This window comes from Nerophis lumbriciformis, linkage group LG09 (genome assembly GCF_033978685.3).
Source record: "Nerophis lumbriciformis linkage group LG09, RoL_Nlum_v2.1, whole genome shotgun sequence".
NCBI classification, from domain to species: domain Eukaryota; kingdom Metazoa; phylum Chordata; class Actinopteri; order Syngnathiformes; family Syngnathidae; genus Nerophis; species Nerophis lumbriciformis.
Genome location: NC_084556.2, coordinates 48,631,452 through 48,655,000, shown reverse-complemented (window position 1 = coordinate 48,655,000; position 23,549 = coordinate 48,631,452). Strand labels below are relative to the sequence as shown.

Here is a 23,549-nt window from a genome sequence, read left to right as displayed (position 1 = left end):
TACATACAAACATAGCACTTGTTACTTAGAAACGGAACATGTTACAGAGAAACAAAGAACATGTCTCAAACAAACAGAACTTGTTACGTAGGAACAACACATGTTGTATTGAAACATAGCACTACATTACATAGAAACATAGAACGTGTTACGTAAACACAACTTGTTACATGGAAACATAAACATGTTACATACAAACATAGCAATTGTTACTTAGAAACAGAACATGTTACATATAGTAACGGAACACGTTATATAGAAACATTGACTTGTATTGTAGAAAAATAAAGCTTGCTAGTTAGAAACATGGAATGTGTTACATAGAAACAGCACACGTTACGGGGAATTGTAGACTTGCTACGCAAAAAATATTAAACATTACATAGGAACATAGAACTTGTTTCAAAGAAACATAGAACGTGTCACCTACAAACATAGATATGTTGTATATAAAGTAACATGTTATGTACAAACATAGAAGTATGTTACATATAAATTTAAAAGTGTGTTAAAGAGTATAATTATATACTCTTAATTATATATATATATATATATATATATATATATACAGTATATTCATCCCTAATATATATATATATATATATATATATATATATATATATATATATATATATATATATATATATATATATATATATATATATAGAATAGAAACAGAAAAAGTGTTACATACAAAAGTGTTGAATAGAAACATAGAAAAGTGTTGACTAGAAACATAGAAAAGTGTTGCTAGAAACATTGAAAAGTGTTGACTAGAAACATAGAAAAGTGTTGAGTAGAAAAGTGTTGACTAGAAACATAGAAAAGTGTTGAATAGAAAGTGTTGACTAGAAACATAGAAAAGTGTTGACTAAAAACATAGAAAAGTGTTGAATAGAAAAGTGTTGAGTAGAAAAGTGTTGACTAGAAACATAGAAAAGTGTTGAATAGAAAAGTGCTGACTAGAAACATAGAAAAGTGTTGAGTAGAAAAGTGTTGACTAGAAACATAGAAAAGTGTTGAATAGAAAAGTGCTGACTAGAAACATAGAAAAGTGTTGAATAGAAAAGTGTTGACTAGAAACATAGAAAAGTGTTAAATAGAAAAGTGTTACAAAAAAGTATTGACTAGAAACATAGAAAAGTGTTAAACAGAAAGGTGTTGACTAGAAACAGAAAAGTGTTGAATAGAAAAGTGTTGACTAGAAACATAGAAAGTGTTAAATAGAAAAGTGTTACATAAAAAGTGTTGACTAGAAACAGAAAAGTGTTGAATAGAAAAGCATTGAATAGAAAAGTGTTGACTAGAAACATAGAAAAGTGTTAAATAGAAAAGTGTTACATAAAAAAGTGTTGACTAGAAACATAGAAAAGTGTTACATAAAAAAGTGTTGGCTAGAAACAGAAAAGTGTTGACTAGAAACATAGAAAAGTGTTGAATAGAAAAGTGTTAACTAGAAACATAGAAAACTGTTGAATAGAAAAGTATTGAATAGAAAAGTGTTGACTAGAAACATAGAAAAGTGTTAAGTAGAAAAGTGTTACATAAAAAAGTGTTGACTAGAAACATAGAAAAGTGTTAAACAGAAAAGTGTTGACTAGAAACAGAAAAGTGTTGAATAGAAAAGTGTTGACTAGAAACATAGAAAAGTGTTGAAAAGAAAAGTGTTGAATAGAAAAGTGTTACATAAAAAAATTGTTGACTAGAAACATAGAAAAGTGTTAAATAGAAAAGTGTTACATAAAAAAGTGTTGACTAGAAACATAGAAAAGTGTTAAATAGAAAAGTGTTACATAAAAACTGTTGACTGGAAACATCGAAAAGTGTTAAATAGAAGTGTTTCATAAAAAAGTGTTGACTAGAAACATAGAAAAGTGTTAAACAGAAAAGTGTTGACTAGAAACAGAAAAAGAGTTGAATAGAAAAGTGTCGACTAGAAACATAGAAAAGTGTTGAAAAGAAAAGTGTTGAATAGAAAAGTGTTGACTAGAAACATAGAAAAGTGTTGATTAGAGTGATGTCACCATATTGAGGAGGATGTAATGATAAACATAGAAAAGTGTTCACTAGAGTATAGTCACCATATTGAGGAGGATGTGATGATAAACATAGAAAAGTGTTAACTAGAGTGTAATCACCATATTGAGGAGGATGTAATGATAATTCTTCAGGTTTCTTTTCTGCGCTGAAATCTGACACAAAAAAGAAGAAAAAAACGTTGAAGTTGTATTTTTGTTTCCAATTAACGAGCTCTTTGACGGACAGGAAGAGGAGGAGCTTAGTTAATTGAAAAGTTCTGCAGGACGCACCAGACTCAGGATGGCGTTGAGGCGGTCCGACTCGCAGTCCAGAACCACTTGGAACCCCTTGTTGAAGTCCAAGTCCACCAGCAGCTTGATGAACATGGACTCTGTCAGAGCGTCCATGTTGACCGACGTCACCTGCCAGCCTCGCTCGGCCGCACGGTCCAGAACGTTCTTCAGAACCGACAGACCTGATGGATCCACAAGAACATGGTGTGAGTCGACGCGCTGGGAGGGAGGGGCTTATACTGCAGTGGGAGGGGCTGATACGGCAAGGGGTCAGGCTAAGACCGAAATGGGAGGGGCTAAGATTGCAGTGGGAGGGGCTGAGACGGCAGGGGAGGGGCTAAAACAGCAAGGGGAGTGGCTGAGATTGCAGCCCAGCAAGGGGAGTGGCTGAGACTGCAAGGGGAGGGGCTAAGACTGCAAGGAGTGGGCCTGACTGAAATGGGAGTGAGGGAGGGGCTTATACTGCAGTGGGAGGGGCTGATACTGCAAGGGGTCAGGCTAAGACTGAAATGGGAGGGGCTAATATTGCAGTGGGAGGGCCTGAGACTGCAGGGGAGGGGCTGAGGCTGCAAGGGGAGGGGCTAAGACTGCAAGGTGTGGGCCTGACTGAAATGGGAGGGGCTAAGACTGCAAGGGGAGTGGCTAAGACTGAAACGGGAGGGGCTGAGATTACAATGGGAAGGGCTGAAACTGCAAGGGGAGGGGCGAAGATGGCAAGGGGAGTGGCTGAAACTGCAAGGGGTGGGTCTAAGACTACAAGAGGTGGGCATAAGACTGAAATGGGAGGGGCTAAGACTGCAAGGGGAGGGCTAACATTTCTGCAAGGGGAGGGGCTAAGACCCTGAGGGGAGTGGCTGATAATGCAAGGGGTAGGCCTAAGACTGCTAAAATTGGAGTGGGAGGGGCTGAGACTACAATGGGTAGGGCTGAAACTGCAAGTGGAGGGGCTACGATGGCAAGGGGAGTGGCTGAGACTGCAAAGGGAGGGGCTGAGACAGCAAGGGGTGGGCCTAAGATTGAAATGGGAGGGGCTAAGACTGCAAGGGGAGGGGTAACATTTCTGCAAGGGGAGGGGCTAAGACCCTGAGGGGTGTGGCTGATAATGCAAGGTGTAGGCCTAAGACTGCTAAATGGGAGTGGGAGGGGCTGAGACTATAATGGGTAGGGCTGAAACTGCAAGGGGAGGGGCTAAGATGGCAAGGGGAGTGGCTGAGACTGCAAGGGGAGGGGCTGAGACAGCAAGGGGTGGGTCTAAGACTGCAAGGGGTGGGCCTAAGATTGAAATGGGAGGGGCTAAGACTGCAAGGGGAGGGGTAACATTTCTGCAAGGGGAGGGGCTAAGACCCTGAGGGGAGTGGCTGATAATGCAAGGGGTAGGCCTAAGACTGCTAAAATTGGAGTGGGAGGGGCTGAGACTACAATGGGTAGGGCTGAAACTGCAAGGGGAGGGGCTAAGATGGCAAGGGGAGTGGCTGAGACTGCAAGGGGAGGGGCTGAGACAGCAAGGGGTGGGTATAAAACTACAAGGGGTGGGCCTATGACTGAAATGGGAGTGGCTAAGACTGCAAGGGGAGGGATAACATTTCTGCAAGCGGAGGGGCTAAGACCCAGAGGGGAGTGGCTGAGAATGCAAGGGGTAGGCCTAAGACTGCAAGGGGAGGGCTAAAATTGCAGTGGGAGGGGCTGAGACTACAATGGGTAGGGCTGAAACTGCAAGGGGAGGGGCTAAGATGGCAAGGGGAGTGGCTGAGACTGCAAGGGGAGGGGCTGAGACAGCAAGGGGTGGGTCTAAGACAGCAAGGGGCGGGTCTAAGACTGAAATGGGAGGGGCTAAGACTGCAAGGGGAGGGCTAAAATGTCAGTGGGCGGGGCTGAAACTACAATGGGAAGGGCTGAGACTGCAAGGGGAGGGGCGAAGATTGCAAAGAGGAGGGGCCAAAGACAGCAGTGGGAGGGCTGAGACTACAATTGGAGGGGCTGACACTGGAAAGGGGGCTAAGAGGGCAATGGGTGGGGCTGAGAACGAAAGAGGAGGGGCTAAGGCTGCAAGGGAGGGGCTTAGCTTACAAGAGGAGGGGGTAAAACGGCAAAGGGGAGGGACTAACGTCAGTCATCTGTATACTCAGGTAATCGTCACACACAGACTCAAACTTGCAAACACGCACACACACACTCACGCACACAAACACACAAAAACACACACACACACACACACACACACACACGCGCCCACATACTGGGTTGTTGAACAAGATGGGACAGTAAAATATTCTTCAACTTGACTTGTCTTTGTGAACACACGCGTGCATCAGTGCATGAAGCATTTGTGTGTGTGTACGTGTGTGTTTGTGTGTGTGTGCGTATGTACGTGTGTGTGCGGGTGTGTGGGTGCTTGTTTGTGTGAGTGTGTGTCCATAAGCGTGTCTAATCGCGTGTTAGCGTTAGCATTAGTGTAACGAAGCAGCAAGGCGTTAGTGGACCACAAACAGAACCAGAACACGTTGCTGCTTGGCTGAGTGGTCGTCATGGAGACGTCATCAAACATTGAAGTCCAGCGTCGTCTCATTAGCACGACAACACGTGAAAGCTCTCTGAAAGCTGACGACGGCGAGGAGGCGGAATAGCACGTTGGTGACCACCGGGGGGCGCGCTCACCTGTGTCGGCGCTGTACATGTACACGAAGCGCGTCCAGCCGAAGTGGTCCAACAGCGCCATGAGAGGCTCCTGCAGCTGCGGACGCAACTGCAGCACAAACTGGTTGTTGGCCAGGGCGGGAAACGACGGCGTGATGAAACTGACGTGAAGCGCGCCGCAGAAGGACGCCACCATGTTGGCGGTCCTCAGGTCGTACACGCCCATGATGGCGTGGACCCCCTTGGCCAACTGCGAGCAGACTGAAACAACACAGGTCACATGAGGTCACATGAGCTTTCAACCATCCACATCCACTCCCAAAACAAACCCGTCCTGACCGCGGGCAACGCTAACACGCTAACAACACGTCTGCTCCCTCGCGGCTCAGCTGTTAGCATGCTAACTGTAGAAGTTAGCCATGGGGCTAATGCTAGCGTGCTAGCGAGCTGTCAGTTAGCATCAGTGTGTGTGTGTGTGAGTTGTAGATTGTGTTTGGTCCAATTTCCGACATTGAAGTGATGCGTCTAATGGTGGGTGATTCAAATATTATTCTTTACGTTTATAAAACTAACTCTATGTAACGACTTGGTCGCATCGTGATGCAGGTGTGGTTCTCCCAAGGATGCAGACGGCTTCGGACACAGCTTGCAGGTAGGAATATGATTTATTTAAAATATAAACCATACGATGAATAAACAAAAAAATATGCACGTAGCACAAAAGACAAAAACAAAAGGACTAGCGTGGGAGCTAGCAGGCAAAATGGCATAGCGTGAAAAGCTAGCGGGAATCAAAGTTGTCGTTATCAGTTGTATGGGAACAAACTAGGAAGCCAGACCGAGTGAGGCCAGGGCAAAGACTAAATAGCCCTCTGATTAGCGCCCGGGCAACAGGTGCGCGTCCCGGACACTAACCAGAGGCAGGTGTATACAATCTGCCGTCATGGCAACAGAAACAAACGAAACTCAAGGTGCTGAAAACACATGTGACTCAAACATAAACAAACTATGATCCGAGCAGCGGATCGTAACACTCTAAGTGTTTTAAATGTAGGAAAATATCGTAATTTGGGGGTGACTTATTCTGAAATGGGGCGTGGCTACTGCTACCAAGGGGCGTGGCTGCTTCTTCAGTGGGGTGGGGCTTTTTTTTTTTTTTTTTTGCTAAGGTGCGTGGCTTGTTTGAGAGGGTATAACCATAGACATCTTATAAGTAGACTGCTGTGACGCGAGAAATTGGGCCGCCATCTTGAAGTGGTGATGAGGAGCCGGCGAACAGCCTAAACTGACAGTTGACAGGTAGAAAACAAAGATGCCTGCTCAAATGAGCGGACTGTTGAAAATAGGAATTGGGGGATTACTTTTCACAAGTAAAATTTAACATTAACGTACTATTGGTTGTATTTTGTGAAAATAATATTGCCACACAGTTAAGAAGGAGCTATCTTCAATAGTACTGAAATCGTAGCCGCTAGCAAACAAGAGTATGACCATAATAGAATTGCTTGTCAATGAAATTAATTACATTTAAATATGTCATCTGCGATGAGGTGGCGACTTGTCCAGGGTGTACCCCGCCTTCCGCCCGAATGCAGCTGAGATAGGCTCCAGCACCCCCCGCGTTCCCAAAAGGGACAAGCGGTAGGAAATGGATGGATAAAAATGTCATACTTGAATAACATAAAGTTGAAATAAGAAATAAGTTTATATATGTTTATGTATTTGGCAGATGCTTTTATCCAAAGCGACATACATAAAAAATACATATAAAACAATCACTGTAAACATGATCATTTAAGGGAAGAATGTAATACAAAATATCAATACAAAGTGTCAAGACAGAAGAAACTCTCTGCTGCTGCAGCAACAGAGATACAGTCTATAGGTCCCTAAGATATATAGATATCTAATGTATTCATACATTGTTTATGTAGGATATACGCATGTATATATAACCTAATCATATTGTTTCTTCAATTTAAAAATAGCTGACCGTTTTTTTCCCCCTTCTCTGGGATTATATTCCCAGTTTTGATCTCGGACGTCTGGTCACTTATAGCATATAAGAATATTCTATTACTGTTAAGCAAACTATGAATAATAAAACACACCAAAACATGTGTCCTTTATCATAGCTACATGTATGACAAAAAAGCGTGTGAAAATCAGTGGTATTCAGTGAGGTAAGATGAATTAAATGCGCTGACAGTTCATTGCTCCTGACAAATGAATTGCACTGAGTGGAGCGGATCACCACTCCAAGATGGCGGCCCCGCGTCTCGTCTATGCCAGTAGGCAGTAGCGGTCGATGCTGCATCTACTTATAAGACGTCTATGGGTATAACTGCTTCTTCAGTGGGGCGTAGCTTCTTTTGCTAAAGGGAGTGGTTTCTCTCTCTAGCTATGGGGCGTGGCCTTTTTTTCACAGGCCTGCTTCTTCAGTGGGGTGTGGCTTCTTTTGCTAAAGGGTGTGGCTTCTTTAGCTATAGGGCGGAGCTTCATTCACAGGGCATGCCTGCTTCTTCAGTGGGGCGTGGCTTCTTTTGCCAAAGGGCGTGGCTTCTTTCACAGGGCATGCCTGCCTTCAGTGGGGTGTGGTTTATTTAACTACAGGGCGTGGCTTCTTTCACAGGGCATGTCTGCCTTCAGTGGGGTGTGGTTTATTTAACTACAGGGCGTGGCTTCTTTCACAGGGCATGCCTGCCTTCAGTGGGGTGTGGTTTATGTAACTACAGGGCGTGGTTTCTTTCACAGGGCATGTCTGCTTCTTCGATGGGGTGGGGCTTCTTTTGCTAAGGGGGCGTGGCTTGTCCATCTATGGGGCGTGGCTTCTTTCACAGGGCACGTCTGTTTCTTCAGTGGGGTGGGGCTTCTTCTTCCATAGGGGCGTGGTTGTATTTTACACAGGGCATGCCTGCTTCATCAGTGGGGCGTGGCTTATTTTGCTATGGGGCGTGGCTTCTGCGTCTAAGGGGGCGTGCGCTCTTCCTTTCAGGGGTGTGGCTTCTTCTGCTATTGGAAACTAACTGCTTTATGCAAAACTAACTTTTATAAAACTAACCCTAAGTGTTTTTAAATGTAGGAACATATCTTGATACGACCCCTTTAAGGGGGAGTGTCTTTTTCTCTGCTGGGTTTGACTTATTCCGAAATGGGGCGTGGCTACTGCTACCAAGTGGCGTGGCTGCTTCTCACATGGGGCGTGGCTTCTTCTTTCACAGGGCATGCCTGCTTCTCCATCAGTGTGGCTTCTTTTGCTAAGGGGCGTGGCTTCTTTCAGAGGGCATGCCTGCTTTTTCAGTGGGGTGTGGTTTCTTTCGATAAGGGGCGTGGCTTATTTCGCTAAGGGGCGTGGCTCGTATAGCTATGGCCGTGGCGTCTTCCACAGGCTGCTTCTTCCATGGGGGCGTGGCTTCTTTTGTCACAGACTTTGCCTGCTTCTTCAGTGGGGCGTGGCTTCTTCTTCCTTGGGGGTGTGGCTTCTTTTTTCACAGGGCTTCTTCAGTGTGGCTTCTTTTGCTAAGGGGAGTGGCTTCTTTCAGAGGGTATAACTGCTTCTTCAGTGGGGTGTAGCTTCTTATGCTAAGGGGAGTGGCTTATTTTGCTTTGAGGTGGGGCGTTTTTTGCCAAGGGGCGTGCCTTCTCTAGCTATGGGGCGTGGCTTCTTTCACAGGGCATGCCTGCTTTTTCAGTGGGGTGTGGTTTCTTTCGCTAAGGGGCGTGGCTTCTTTCGCTAAGGGGCGTGGCTCGTATAGCTATGGCCGTGGCTTCTTTCACAGGCTGCTTCTTCCATGGGGGCGTGGCTTCTTTTGTCACAGGCTTTTCCTGCTTCTTCAGTGGGGCGTGGCTTCTTCTTCCATGGGGGTGTGGCTTCTTTTTTTCACAGGGCATACCTGCTTCATCGGTGGGGCGTGGCTTCTGTTGCATGCCTGAGAGCATTAATGAACGCCATCAACCAATCAAGAGTGACTTCAAGCCAAAGGTCAAAGGTGACAGGCGGTGAGCCGTGGGTAACAGGTGCAATCGTGTCGTGAGGCTGTTTTTAAGTGAGCGGTCTGTCTTGTGTTCCGCCGCAACAAAACGAGGTCAGCACATTGTGGAGAACCAAGCCTCCGGGCCACGGTCCATTTAGTGCGTCCCTCGCCTCTTTTGATGGCTGCCTCCATTCAGGCGCAGGCCCCTCCCCCCGGCATGATGATGATGATGATGATGATGGAGGCAGGTTGTTGGTCAGAGTTGGTCTTGATGGTAAAAGCCACGCTAGGAGCTAACATGCCAATAAGACGTGAAAAAAGACTTACAAGCATAGGTCATGGCGAAGCTGCTCGCCGTCTCCACGGCGTCCACCTGAGGCACCAGCCTGGGCACGTCACGACGCCCCGCCAAGGCGAAGCGGAACACCCCGTACTCATGGGACGCGGGTGGGAAAAGCGCACCTGAGGGGTAGCGGCAGAAAGGTGTCGTCACGCCAAAGTGTCCGTGAGGAGTGGGTGGAGTCAGACACAAATTTGTATCGCATCATTAAATAAAAACTTAATGTGAAGCCACATGTTCCCTTTAATTGACTCCAAGTCTATTGGTGTCTGCTGTCAATCACTGGCTGGCTCCGCCCCACTCGCACATGTGGCTGCAAGCACAGCACACACACACACGCACACACTTGCACGCGCCCACATGCACGCACACAGAATGTGCTGTAAGTGATTTTTAATGCTGAGCTCTGCAGCATTAGTGTGCAGGTCAGAGCAAATCAACTTGAAAACTTCCTTCTATCCCATAATATTAACACACACACACACACATAACACTAACATGCACGCAATATTAGTACACACAAACACACACACAAGGATACACACATACGTGGACTTGAGCTAATGACTTTCATCATGTTGATACAAATGAATGTGTACACACTGTACACAACTTTGCAGTACATGTGGAGTACACATGCAGAGTACTGTGTAGTGTAGAAGTAGAGTGTTGTATGCAGAGTACATACATATATAAAGTACTGTGTAGTATATAAGTAGAGTATAGTATGTAGAGTACACATATAGAGTACCGTGTACGTTTGTAGTATAGAGGTATAGTATGTAGAGTATACATATAGAGTACAGTGTAGTATAGAAGTATAGTGTAGTATGCAGAGTACACATAGTACAGTGTAGTATAGAAGTAGAGTGTAGTATGCAGAGTACATACATACATGTATATAAAGTACTGTGTAGTATAGAAGTAGAGTATAGTATGTAGAGTACACATATAGAGTACTGTGTAGTATAGAAGTATAGAATGGAGAGTACATATATAGAGTACTGTGTAGTATAGAAGTATAGTATGCAGAGTATATGCATATATAGAGTACTGTGTAGTATAGAAGTATAGTATGTAGAGTACAAATATAGAGTACTGTGTAGTATAGAAGTATAGTATGTAGAGTACATACATAAAGTACTGTGTAGTATAGAAGTATAGTATGTAGAGTACAAATATAGAGTACATTGTAGTATAGAAGTATAGTGTAGTATGCAGAGTACACATATTACTGTGTAGTATAGAAGTAGAGTTTAGTGTGCAGAGTACATACATATATAGAGTACTGTGTCGTATAGAAGTATAGTATGTAGAGTACATATATAGATTACTGTGTAGTATAGAAGTATAGTATGTAGAGTACATATATAGAGTACTGTGTAGTATAGAAGTATAGTATGTAGAGTACATATATAGAGTACTGTGTAGTATAGAAGTATAGTATGTAGAGTACATATATAGAGTACTGTGTAGTATAGAAGTATAGTATGTAGAGTACATATATAGAGTACTGTGTAGTATAGAAGTAGAGATGCAGTACTCACCTATGTTGATGTTAGCAGGAAAACTTGTGTTGTTGCAGAGTCCAAAAAGCAGCAGAAGAACAAACAGAATCTTCATGATCGTCTTCATCCTCTGAACAACACACTCTCTGACTGACTGTGTGTGTGTGTGTGTGTGTGTGTGCGCGCGCGTGTGTGTGAGTGTGTTTGAGTGTGTGAGGCGGCCAGCTCCAGCTGTGTATGAGGGAGTGTGTGTGAGTGTGTGTGTGTGTGTGTGTGTGTGTGCTTTGAGAAGAAGCAACCTTTCCCTCCTCCTGCTCCTCCCGTCCAATCAAATCAGTGCATTGGCACAAAGCATGCTGTCTTCATCATCATCATCATCATGTTATTGTCTGTAATTAATACATAAAACAATCATAATGACAGAATGATGTCTCCTCTTTTTTTTCTTCAAAATCAACTCCAGTTCAAAGTTCACACCTTTGACGTCTTCACTTCCTGTCCTGCACACCTTCACTTCCTGCCTTCACATCAATTCCCGTCATTCACATGTCCTCACTTTTTCTTGCACGACTTCACTACCTGTCTTGCACATGTCTTTACTTCCTGACATCCACACCTGCACTTCCTGTCTTCACACCAATTGCCGTCATTAATATTTCCCATTTCCACACTTTGTCTTACACACGTCTTCACTTCCTGTCTTGCACATGTCTTCACTTCCTGTCTTGCACACGTCTTCACTTCCTGTCTTGCACATGTCTTCACTTCCTGTTGTCCACATCTTCACTTCCTGTCTTGCACATGTCATCACTTCCTGTTGTCCACATCTTCATTTTCTGTCTTGCACGTCTTCGCTTCCTGTCTTGCAAATGTCATCACTTCCTGTCATCCACATCTTCACTTCCTGTTGTCCACATATTCACTTCCTGTCTTGCAAAAGTCTTCACTTCCTGTTACCCACGCTTTCACTTCCTGTTGTCCACATCGTCACTTCCTGACGCACCCCTTCACTTCCTGTCCTCGACACATTTAGGCTGACAAGGCATTCTTGAAACCTCGTCCCTGCCGTCTTGAAAGAGACAATATAGTCAAATCCTTGTTGTCATATTGCAGTGTTCCGGCGTGGCGCGTGAAATTAGCCGGTCCACTTCCTGTCCACGCTTCCACATGTTGGCTTGCTCACAGCGGCGTGAAGAAGCGCGCGCACGTGTGAAGTGGTGGCGCACAATGCATAATATTATTTATTCATCTTTGTAAAGAAGTTGAAGCTGAAGTTTGTGACTAATTTTGCCGCGTGACTCTGTGATGTTTTATTTATGCAGGGAACCATTAAAGTCAGCTCGTTCGGGCTCGCCGGCCACCTCAATCTTTCCGCACTCGAGCCGCAAGTCACATGACCGGCGCGGCAGGCGGCCATGTTGTTGCATGCTGACACGCTAACACGGTCAGTTGTTGTGAGTCAAGCTACACTTTCTGTTAGCATGTAGCTTGGATGGAGGTCAGAGTTGACAGCAACTTTCCCTGATGATTGTTTTGCTGCGTTTCCATGGCAACGGGAAGAGACTGCAGGAAAAACAACAACAATTCAAAGGCGAGACTTTTGTGGACTTTTGTCAAAAACAAAGTGGTCCCTGTCGTGTTGTCGTAGCAACCTGAATCAATAATAGAAAAAGCCTCTTTTAATGTAAATGCATCAATAAAACATCCCATAATAACATCCATTATTTGTCAGCCTCCTACATTTTTCATGGGCCACCTTTCACACCTGAACACCGCGGCAACAACCAGAGCACCTTCACATTCCCTGTTTGAAAGACACTTCCTGTTTTAAATAAATAAATGATAAATGGGTTGTACTTGTATAGCGCTTTTCTACCTTCAAGGTACTCAAAGCGCTTTGACACTACTTCCACATTTACCCATTCACACACACATTCACACACTGATGGAGGGAGCTGCCATGCAAGGCGCTACCAGCACCCATCAGGAGCAAGGGTGAAGTGTCTTGCTCAGGACACAGCGGACATGACGAGGTTGGTACTAGGTGGGGATTGAACAAGCGACCCTCGGGTCGCGCACGGCCACTCTTCCACTGCGCCACGCCGTCCCATAAAGATACTTCCTGTTTGAAAGACATTTCCTGTTTGAAAGACACTTCCTGTTTGAACGACACTTCCTGTCTGAAAGACACTTCCTGTTTGAAAGACACTTCCTGTTTTAAAGATACTTCCTGTTTGAAAAACACTTCCTGTTTGAAAGACACTTCCTGTTTCAAAGATACTTCCTGTTTGAAAAACACTTCCTGTTTTAAAGATATTTCCTGTTTTAAAGACACTTCCTGTTTGAAAAACACTTCCTGTTTGAAAGACACTTCCTGTTTCAAAGATACTTCCTGTTTGAAAGACACTTCCTGTTTGAAAGACACTTCCTGTTTGAAAGACACTTCCTGTTTTAAAGATATTTCCTGTTTTAAAGATACTTCCTGTTTGAAAAACACTTCCTGTTTGAAAGACATTTCCTGTTTTAAAGATACTTCCTGTTTGAAAGATACTTCCTGTTTTAAAGATACTTCCTGTTTGAAAGATACTTCCTGTTTTAAAGACACTTCCTGTATAAAAGACACTTCCAATTTGAAAGACACTTCCTGTTTTGAAGACACTTACTGTTTTAAAGACACTTCCTGTACAAAATACACTTCCTGTTTTAAAGACACTTCCGGTTTTAAAGACACTTCCTCCTTGAAAGATACTTTCTATGTGAAAGACACTTCCTGTTTTAAAGACACTTCCTGTTTGAAACACACTTCTTCCTTAAAACGTACTTCCTGTTTGAAACACAATTCCTCTTTGAAAAATACTTCCTGTTTTAAAGACACTTCCTGTTTTAAAGGCACTTCCTGTATAAAATACACTTCCAATTTGAAAGGCACTTCCTGTTTTAAAGACACTTCCTGTACAAAATACACTTCCTGTTTTAAAGGCACTTCCTGTATAAAATACACTTCCAATTTGAAAGGCACTTCCTGTTTTAAAGACACTTCCTGTTTGAAACACACTTCTACCTTGAAAAGTACTTCCTGTTTGAAACACAATTTTTCTTTGAAAAATACTTCCTGTTTTAAAGACACTTCCTGTTTTAAAGGCACTTCCTGTATAAAATACACTTCCAATTTGAACGGCACTTCCTGTTTTAAAGACACTTCCTGTATGAAACACAATTCCTCTTTGAAAGATAATTTCTATTTGAAAGACACTTCCTGTTTTAAAGACATTTCCTGTTTGAAAGACACTTCCTGTTTGAAAGACACTTCCTGTATGAAAGACACTTCCTGTTTTAAAGACATTTCCTCCTTGAAAGATACTTCCTCCTTGAAAGACACTACCTGTATGAAAGACACTTCCTGTTTGAAAGACACTTCCTGTTTGAAAGACACTTCCTGTTTGAAAGACACTTCCTGTTTGAAAGACACTTCCTGTATGAAAGACACTTCCTGTATGAAAGACACTTCCTGTTTGAAAGACACTTCCTGTATGAAAGACACTTCCTGTTTGAAAGACACTTCCTGTATGAAAGACACTTCCTGTTTGAAAGACACTTCCTGTTTGAAAGACACTTCCTGTATGAAAGACACTTCCTGTTTGAAAGACACTTCCTGTATGAAAGACACTTCCTGTTTGAAAGACACTTCCTGTATGAAAGACACTTCCTGTTTGAAAGACACTTCCTGTTTGAAAGACACTTCCTGTATGAAAGACACTTCCTGTTTGAAAGACACTTCCTGTATGAAAGACACTTCCTGTTTGAAAGACACTTCCTGTTTGAAAGACACTTCCTGTATGAAAGACACTTCCTGTATGAAAGACACTTCCTGTTTGAAAGCCATCTAGCTGCAGCCACAGACAGTCTAAGTCAAAGTCACGCCCACTCTGAGCCACGCCCCTTTAAAGACACGCCCACAGAGGTGACGACAAGCGTGTGACGACAGTGAAGCTGGAGAGACAAAAAGTATACAGAAATCAGGAATAAGTTGCATATAAACAACCAAAAAAAAACCAATACATTCCACAAGCCAAATAACAACAACTATGGTGCATTGCATCAGCCATCTTGCAAATTACAAATCTAGTCTCCACTCTCATGTTGTCATCACCACTGTGGGCGTATCATCGCCATTGTGGGCGTGACATCGCCACTGTGGGCGTGTCATCGCCATTGTGGGCGTGACATCGCCACTGTGGGCGTGTCATCGCCACTGTGGGCGTGTCACCGCCACTGTGGGCGTGTCTTCGCCACTGTGGGCGTGTCTTAAAGACACGGTTCACTTCCGTTGTCCCAACTTAGTGTGGAGGAAACTTAGAATGAGCGCAACTTAATGTGGGTGCAACTTAATGTGGGTGCAACTTGGAGTGGGCGCAACTTGGAGTGGGCGCAACTTAGTGTGGGCGCAACTTGGAGTGGGCGCAACTTGGAGTGGGCGCAACTTAATGTGGGTGCAACTTGGAGTGGGCGCAACTTGGAGTGGGCGCAACTTAGTGTGGGTGCAACTTGGAGTGGGCGCAACTTGGAGTGGGCGCAACTTAGTGTGGGTGCAACTTGGAGTAAACGCAACTTGGAGTGGGCCCAACTTAGTGTGGGCGCAATTTAAACTGGGCATAAGTTGGAGTAGGCGCAACTTAGAGTGGGCGCAACAGGAGTGGGCCCAACTTAGTGCGGACAAAACTTAGTGTGGGCACAACTTGGAGTGGGCGCAATTTAGTGTGGGCGCATTTTAGTGTGGGCGCATTTTAGAGTGGGCACAACTTAATGTGGGCGCAACATAGAGTGGGCGCAACTTGGAGTGGGCACAACTTTATGTGGGCGCAATTTAGAGTGTGCACAACTTGGAGTAGGTGTAGGCGCAATTAGAGTGGGCGCAACTTGCTGTGGGCGCAACTTGCTGTGGGCGAAACTTAGCGTGGGCGTATTTTAGAGTGGGCGCAACTTAGTGTGGGCGCAACTTAGTGTGGGCGCAACTTAGAGTGGGCGCAACTTTGAGTGGGCGCAACTTAGTGTGGGTGCAACTTAGTGTGGGCGCAACTTGGAGTGGGCACAACTTAATGTGGGCGCAACTTAGTGTGGGCGCAACTTAGAGTGGGCACAACTTAGAGTGGGTGCAACTTAGAGTAAACGCAACTTAATGTGGGTACAACTGGGCGCAACTTAGTGTGGGTGCAACTTAGTGTGGGCGCAACTTAGAGTGGGCGCAACTTAGTGTGGGTGCAACTTAGTGTGGGCGCAACTTGGAGTGGGCACAACTTAATGTGGGCGCAACTTAGTGTGGGTGCAACTTAGTGTGGGCGCAACTTAGAGTGGGCACAACTTAGAGTGGGTGCAACTTAGAGTAAACGCAACTTAATGTGGGTACAACTTAGAGTGGGCGCAATTTAGTGTGGGTGCAACTTAGAGTGGGTGCAACTTAGTGTGGGCGCAACTTAGAGTGGGCGCAACTTAGTGTGGGTGCAACTTAGTGTGGGCGCAACTTAGAGTGGGCACAACTTAATGTGGGCGCAACAAAGAGTGGGCGCAACTTGGAGTGGGCACAACTTTATGTGGGCGCAATTTAGAGTGGGCACAACTTGGAGTAGGTGTGGGCGCAATTTGTGAGCACAACTTAGAGTGGGCGCAACTTGCTGTGGGCGAAACTTAGCGTGGGCGTATTTTAGAGTGGGCGCAACTTAATGTGGGCACAACTTAGAGTGAGCGCAACTCAGAGTGGGCGCAACTTAGAATGAGTGCAACTTAATGTGGGTACAACTTAGAGTGGGCGCAACTTGGAGTAAACGCAACTTAGTGTGGGTGCAACTTAGAGTGGGCACAACGTAGAGTGAGCGCATTTTATTGTGGGCACAACCTAGTGTGGGCACAACTTAGTGTAGGCGCAACTTTGAGTGAGCGCAACTTAGAGTGGGCGCATTTTATTGGGGGCACAACTTAGTGCGGGCGCAACTTAGTGTGGGTGCAACTTAGAGTGGGTGCAACTTGGAGTGGGCGCAACTTTGTGTGGGCGAAACTTTGAATATCTGCAGCCAGCCGTTTCTCCATATTTGAAAGACACTTCCTGTTTGAAAGACACTTCCTGTTCGAAAGACACTTCCTGTTTGAAATACACTTCCTGTTCAAAAGACACTTCCTGTTCGAACGACACTTCCTGTTTGAAAGACAACTCCTCATCTCTTCTGCTCACATCTACTAACATGAACTCACTCTACCTTTTTCCGGGACGTTGACACGAGGACATTTAGTTGAGTGCGAGCAGGGCGTGGTCGTGCAGGTGCGTTCTTGTTGCCATGACGATGCACGCGGTCAGTCGGTGCTGAGGCGGACGTGAAGACGACGGGACCAACAAACACGTCACGTTTGCAGACCAGGCCGGCGTCAGCTGGCCAGCCCCGGGGGGGGGGGGGGGGGGGGGGGACACTTCTGCATGACTACTGGGCATGCTCAGTTGGAAGACGCCATCCCAGAATAAGTCTAGGGAATGATGTCTCATCTCCATATGTCCTCTCACATCTGCACTCCTTAACCACGGTGCTCCTCGTTAGTCGCCATAGCAACCAACACCCCCCCATTCCCCCCCAGACCCCCACGCTCTTTAACCGTCTTTTGTCTTCCACCGCCCTCCTGACGACACACACACACACACACACACACACACACACACACACTTCAGTGGAAGAAGGCAAACAGTAAAGTGGGGGCTCGTTTTGTGCAAATCAGCATTTTTGGGAGGTAAAGGAGGGCGAGGGTGCATAACTGCTTTTGTTCACACACACACACACACACACACACACACACACACACACACACACACACACACACACACACACACGCCAAATATCCACTGTTTTTTTTTGTGATAACATGACCTGCTCACACGCCTGTCAATCAACCATTAGGGGCGGGGCCAGTGTGTAACAGTAAGTGAACAGGCGTGGCAATATCGCCACGGCAACCTGCGGGTCACAGGTCAAGCTGACTAACATGACCACATAATCACCATCTCTTTCTTCGCCCCCCTGCGGTTAATCTGAGCTGTGTGTGTGTGTGTGTGTGTGTGTGTGTGTGTGTGTGTGTGTGTGTGTGTGTGGGTGTATGTGTGTGTGTGTGTGTGTGTGTGTGTGTGTGTGTGTGTGTGTGTGTGTGTGCGCTGACAGCTCACTGTTGCCAGATTGTTCCAAGGAAACACAACGCTCGTGCTGACTTCAGCATGTCTGCTCAGCACAACAAATCGTCAATTCCCGCCTCTTCCCGACGCGCGTTCCTCGTGACTCCGCCCCCTTCCCCCTCAGACTGTGTCCAGATGTCACATGGCAAGATTTGTCCCCAACGTCACGCCAAATTACCCACGAGTCTTTGCTCATTAGCTGTGTGTGTGTGTGTGTGTGTGTGTGTGTGTGTGTGTGTGTGTGTGTGTGTGTGTGTGTGTGTGCTGTTGATTGCCCTGACAGGAAGCGATGCCGCGGGTGATAGGAAGCAGCTTCTAAACGTCTCACGAAGAAGAGCCGCAGGTTGGAATCTTTGGACTCCAGGGGCCTCATGTAAAAAGAGAACTTTTCCTACTAAACATGGAGGCTCGGTCAATCCCAGAAAGCAGACGCAAGTAGAAATTCAGATGGTGCATCGTAGTTTACTAGTGAATCGCTACACTGTCAGTGATATCAACTAAGTGAATCACTACACTGTCAGTGGTATCATCCAATTGAATCACTACACTATCATTTATATCAGCTAAGTGAATCACTACACTGTCAGTGATATCATCCAATTGAATCACTACACTATCATTTATATCAGCTAAGTGAATCACTACACTGTCAGTGATATCATCCAAGTGAATCACTACACTGTCAGTGGTATCATCCAAGTGAATCACTACACTGTCAGTGGTATCATCCAAGTGAATCACTACACTGTCAGTGGTATCAGCTAAGTGAATCACTACACTGTCAGTGATATCATCCAAGTGAATCACTACACTATCATTTATATCAGCTAAGTTAATCACTACACTGTCAGTGGTATCATCCAAATGAATCACTACACTATCATTTATATCAGCTAAGTGAATCACTACACTGTCAGTGGTATCATCCAAGTGAATCACTACACTGTCAGTGGTATCATCCAAGTGAATCACTACACTATCAACTATATCAGCTAAGTGAATCACTACACTGTCAGTGATATCATCCAAGTGAATCACTACACTGTCAGTGGTATCAACTAAGTGAATCACTACATTGTCAGTGATATCAACTAAGTGAATCACTACACTGTCAGTGATATCATCCAAGTTAATCACTACACTATCATTTATATCAGCTAAGTGAATCACTACACTGTCAGTGGTACCATCCAAGTGAATCACTATACTGTCAGTGATATCATCCAAGTGAATCACTACACTGTCAGTGATATCAACTAAGTGATTTACTACACTGTCAGTGATATCAACTAAGTGAATCACTACACTGTCAGTGGTATCAGCTAAGTGAATCACTACACTGTCAATGATATCATCTAAGTGAATCACTACAGTGTCAGTGATATCATCCAAGTGAATCACTGCACTGTCAGTGATATCAGCTAAGTGAATCACTATACTGTCAGTGATAGCAACTAAGTGAATCACTACGCAGTCAGTGATATCATCCAAGTGAAATCACTACACTGTCAATGATAGCAACTAAGTGAATCACTACAGTCAGTGATATCATCCAAGTGAATCACTACACTGTCAGTGATATCAGCTAAGTGAATCACTACACTGTCAGTGATATCAACTAAGTGAATCACTACACTGTCAGTGATATCATCCAAGTGAATCACTACACTGTCAGTGATATCATCCAAGTGAATCACTACACTGTCAGTGATATCATCCAAGTGAATCACGACACTGTCAGTGATATCATCCAAGTGAATCACTACACTGTCAGTGATATCAACCAAGTGAATCACTACACTGTCAGTGATATCATCCAAGTGAATCACTACACTGTCAGTGATATCATCCAAGTGAATCACTACACTGTCAGTGATATCATCCAAGTGAATCACTACACTGTCAGTGATATCATCCAAGTGAATCACTACACTGTCAGTGATATCATCCAAGTGAATCACTACACTGTCAGTGATATCATCCAAGTGAATCACTACACTGTCAGTGATATCAACCAAGTGAATCACTACACTGTCAGTGATATCATCCAAGTGAATCACTACACTGTCAGTGATATCATCCAAGTGAATCACTACACTGTCAGTGATATCATCCAAGTGAATCACTATAATGTCAGTGATATCAGCTAAGTGAATCACTACACTGTCAAGTGATATCATCCAAGTGAATCACTATACTGTCAGTGATATCATCCAAGTGAATCACTACACTGTCAGTGATATCAGCTAAGTGAATCACTATACTGTCAGTGATATCAGCTAAGTGAACCACTATACTGTCAGTGATATCAGCTAAGTGAATCACTATACTGTCAGTGATATCAGCTAAGTGAATCACTACACTGTCAAGTGACATCAACCAAGTGAATCACTACATTGTCAGTGATAAAATCCAAGTGAATCACTATACTGTCAGTGATATCATCCAAGTGAATCACTATACTGTCAGTGATATCAGCTAAGTGAATCACTATACTGTCAGTGATATCAGCTAAGTGAATCACTATACTGTCAAGTGATATCATCCGAGTGAATCACTATACTGTCAGTGATATCAGCTAAGTGAATCACTACACTGTCAGTGATATCATCCAAGTGAATCACTACACTGTCAGTGATATCAACCAAGTGAATCACTACACTGTCAGTGATATCAACCAAGTGAATCACTATACTGTCAGTGATATCAGCTAAGTGAATCACTACACTGTGAGTGATATCATCCAAGTGAATCACTATACTGTCAGTGATATCAGCTAAGTGAATCACTATACTGTCAGTGATATCAGCTAAGTGAATCACTATACTGTCAGTGATATCAGCTAAGTGAATCACTATACTGTCAGTGATATCATCCACGTGAATCACTACACTGTCAGTGATAGCAACTAAGTGAATCACTACACAGTCAGTGATATCATCCAAGTGAATCACTACACTGTCAGTGATATCATCCAAGTGAATCACTACACTGTCAGTGATATCATCAAAGTGAATCACTACACTGTCAGTGATATCATCCAAGTGAATCACTACACTGTCAGTGATATCATCCAAGTGAATCACTACACTGTCAGTGATATCAACCAAGTGAATCACTACACTGTCAGTGATATCATCCAAGTGAATCACTACACTGTCAGTGATATCAACCAAGTGAATCACTACACTGTCAGTGATATCATCCAAGTGAATCACTACACTGTCAGTGATATCAACCAAGTGAATCACTACACTGTCAGTGATATCATCCAAGTGAATCACTACACTGTCAGTGATATCATCCAAGTGAATCACTACACTGTCAGTGATATCAACCAAGTGAATCACTACACTGTCAGTGATATCATCCAAGTGAATCACTACACTGTCAGTGATATCAACCAAGTGAATCACTACACTGTCAGTGATATCATCCAAGTGAATCACTACACTGTCAGTGATATCAACCAAGTGAATCACTACACTGTCAGTGATATCATCCAAGTGAATCACTACACTGTCAGTGATATCATCCAAGTGAATCACTACACTGTCAGTGATATCATCCAAGTGAATCACTATACTGTCAGTGATATCAGCTAAGTGAATCACTACACTGTCAAGTGATATCATCCAAGTGAATCACTATACTGTCAGTGATATCAGCTAAGTGAATCACTACACTGTCAAGTGATATCATCCGAGTGAAATTGCCCTGAGAACAACAACTAAGTGTCTTCTCCATGAAACATCATCATCATCATCTTCATTATCATTATGATCGTCTTCACTATCATCTTCACCATCATCATCGTCATCATCATTCGCCGTCTTCCCCGCCTTGGGGCTCAGGATGTTATTGCAGCCTTCACTTCCTGTTTGAGGCAGTCCCTCGTCTTCATTAGCTCACCTTTGACCTCCAGCTGCACATCGCCACCATCTTCCTAAAAGTCATGTGACCACGACGACTCGCCACATGGACGAGTGCGACCTGAATGGAAGGAGCAGGGACGCACGCACACACACACACACACACACACACACACACACACACACACACACACACACACACACACACGCACACACACACACACGCACACACACACACACACACACACACACACACACACACACACACACACGAGGGTCCCGCTGGACCATGGAGGTGATGTGACAGCAGCTGGGACTCCCGTGTGTGTGTGTGTGTGTGTGCGTGTGTGTGTGTGTGTGTGTGTGTGTGTGTGTGTGTGTGTGTGTGTGTGTGTGTGTGTGTGTGTGTGTGTGTGTGTGCGCGTGTGTGACATGTTGATTCCCAAGAGTTCCCTAACGAGTAAACATCATCCTCATCTACGTTGACACTAATCCACAATTCATGCATTTGTCACACAAATTCAACGGTGGTTGATGAATGCATGAATTGTCTGTTATTGTCGGTGAAGGCATGAACTGTTGATATTTCGAAGTTGTTGTATTATTGTTGATGAATGCATCGATTGTTGATATTTAGACATTGTTAGTAAGTAGATTGTTGATGAACACATGAATTGTCCAAAGAATGCATTCCTTTTTGCTATTTTATCATTTGTATTAAATAGATTGTTGAAGAAAGCACGAAATGATGAATGCATGAATTTTCGATGAATGCATTAATTGTTAGGGTATCCAAAGACATGCACCTGGGTATAGGTTGATTGGCAACACTAAATTTGGCCGCAGTGTGTGAATGAGAGTGTGAATGTTGTCTGTCTATCTTTGTTGGCCCTGCGATGAAGTGGTGACTTGTCCAGGGTGTACCCCGCCTTCCGCCCGAGTGCAGCTGGGATAGGCTCCAGCACCCCCCGCAACCCCGAAAGGGACGATGGATGCATTAATTGTTGATATTTTAAAAGTTATTTTAAATACATTGTTGATGAAGGCATTAATTGTTGATTGGTGTCAATGAATGTAGTAACTGTTGATGAATGCATGAATTGTTGCTTATTGTCAATGAATGCATTATTTGTTGATATTTAAAAAAATGTTTAGGTACATTGTTGATGAATACATTATTTGTTGATATTTTAACCTTTTTTAAATACATTGTTGATGAAGGCATGAATTCTTGATTGTTGTTAATAAATGTATTAACTGTCGATGAATGAAGACAAAAACATGACACAAACCTTCCTAATTGTTAGAAAGCCCACTGTTTGTATTAAACATGCTTCACTGATGAGAGTATTAGGCGAGCACCGTTTTGTCCTACTAATTTCAGCGGCCCTTGAACTCACCGTTATGAGGACTGTGACTCAACAGTTTGTTTACATGTACAACTTTCTCCGACGCTGCCAAAGAAAGACGTGCTTTATGCCATTCCTTCTTTGTCTCATTTTGTCCACCAAATGTTTTATACTGTGTGTGAATGCACAAAGGTGAGCTCTGTTGATGTTGTTGACTTGTTTGAGTGCTAAACAGGCATATTTGGTCCCTGCATGACTGCAAGCTAATCGATGCTAATATGCTATTTAGGCTAGCTCATACTTGCCAACCTTGAGAGCTCCGATTTCGGGAGGTGGGGGGTGGAGGGTGGGGGGGC

The 23,549-nt window shown here is 44.1% G+C and overlaps 1 protein-coding gene across 3 annotated transcripts in view; it reads right to left on the bottom strand.

Moving 5' to 3' along the window:
* LOC133607939 (glutamate receptor 1-like) overlaps positions 1 to 10,917 on the bottom strand; it is a 38,954-nt gene extending 28,037 nt beyond the window's left edge. For all 3 annotated transcript variants that reach the window (XM_061963004.2, XM_061963005.2, XM_061963006.1), the window contains exons 1-5: positions 10,808 to 10,917; positions 9,248 to 9,382; positions 4,968 to 5,207; positions 2,310 to 2,494; positions 2,139 to 2,192 (exon numbers count right to left, since the gene is read on the bottom strand). In XM_061963004.2, coding sequence (XP_061818988.1) covers positions 2,139 to 2,192; positions 2,310 to 2,494; positions 4,968 to 5,207; positions 9,248 to 9,382; positions 10,808 to 10,895 — 702 coding nt within the window. In that variant the 5' untranslated portion in view covers positions 10,896 to 10,917. The remainder of the gene's footprint in view (positions 1 to 2,138; positions 2,193 to 2,309; positions 2,495 to 4,967; positions 5,208 to 9,247; positions 9,383 to 10,807) is intronic.
* Positions 10,918 to 23,549: the final 12,632 nt, after the last annotated feature.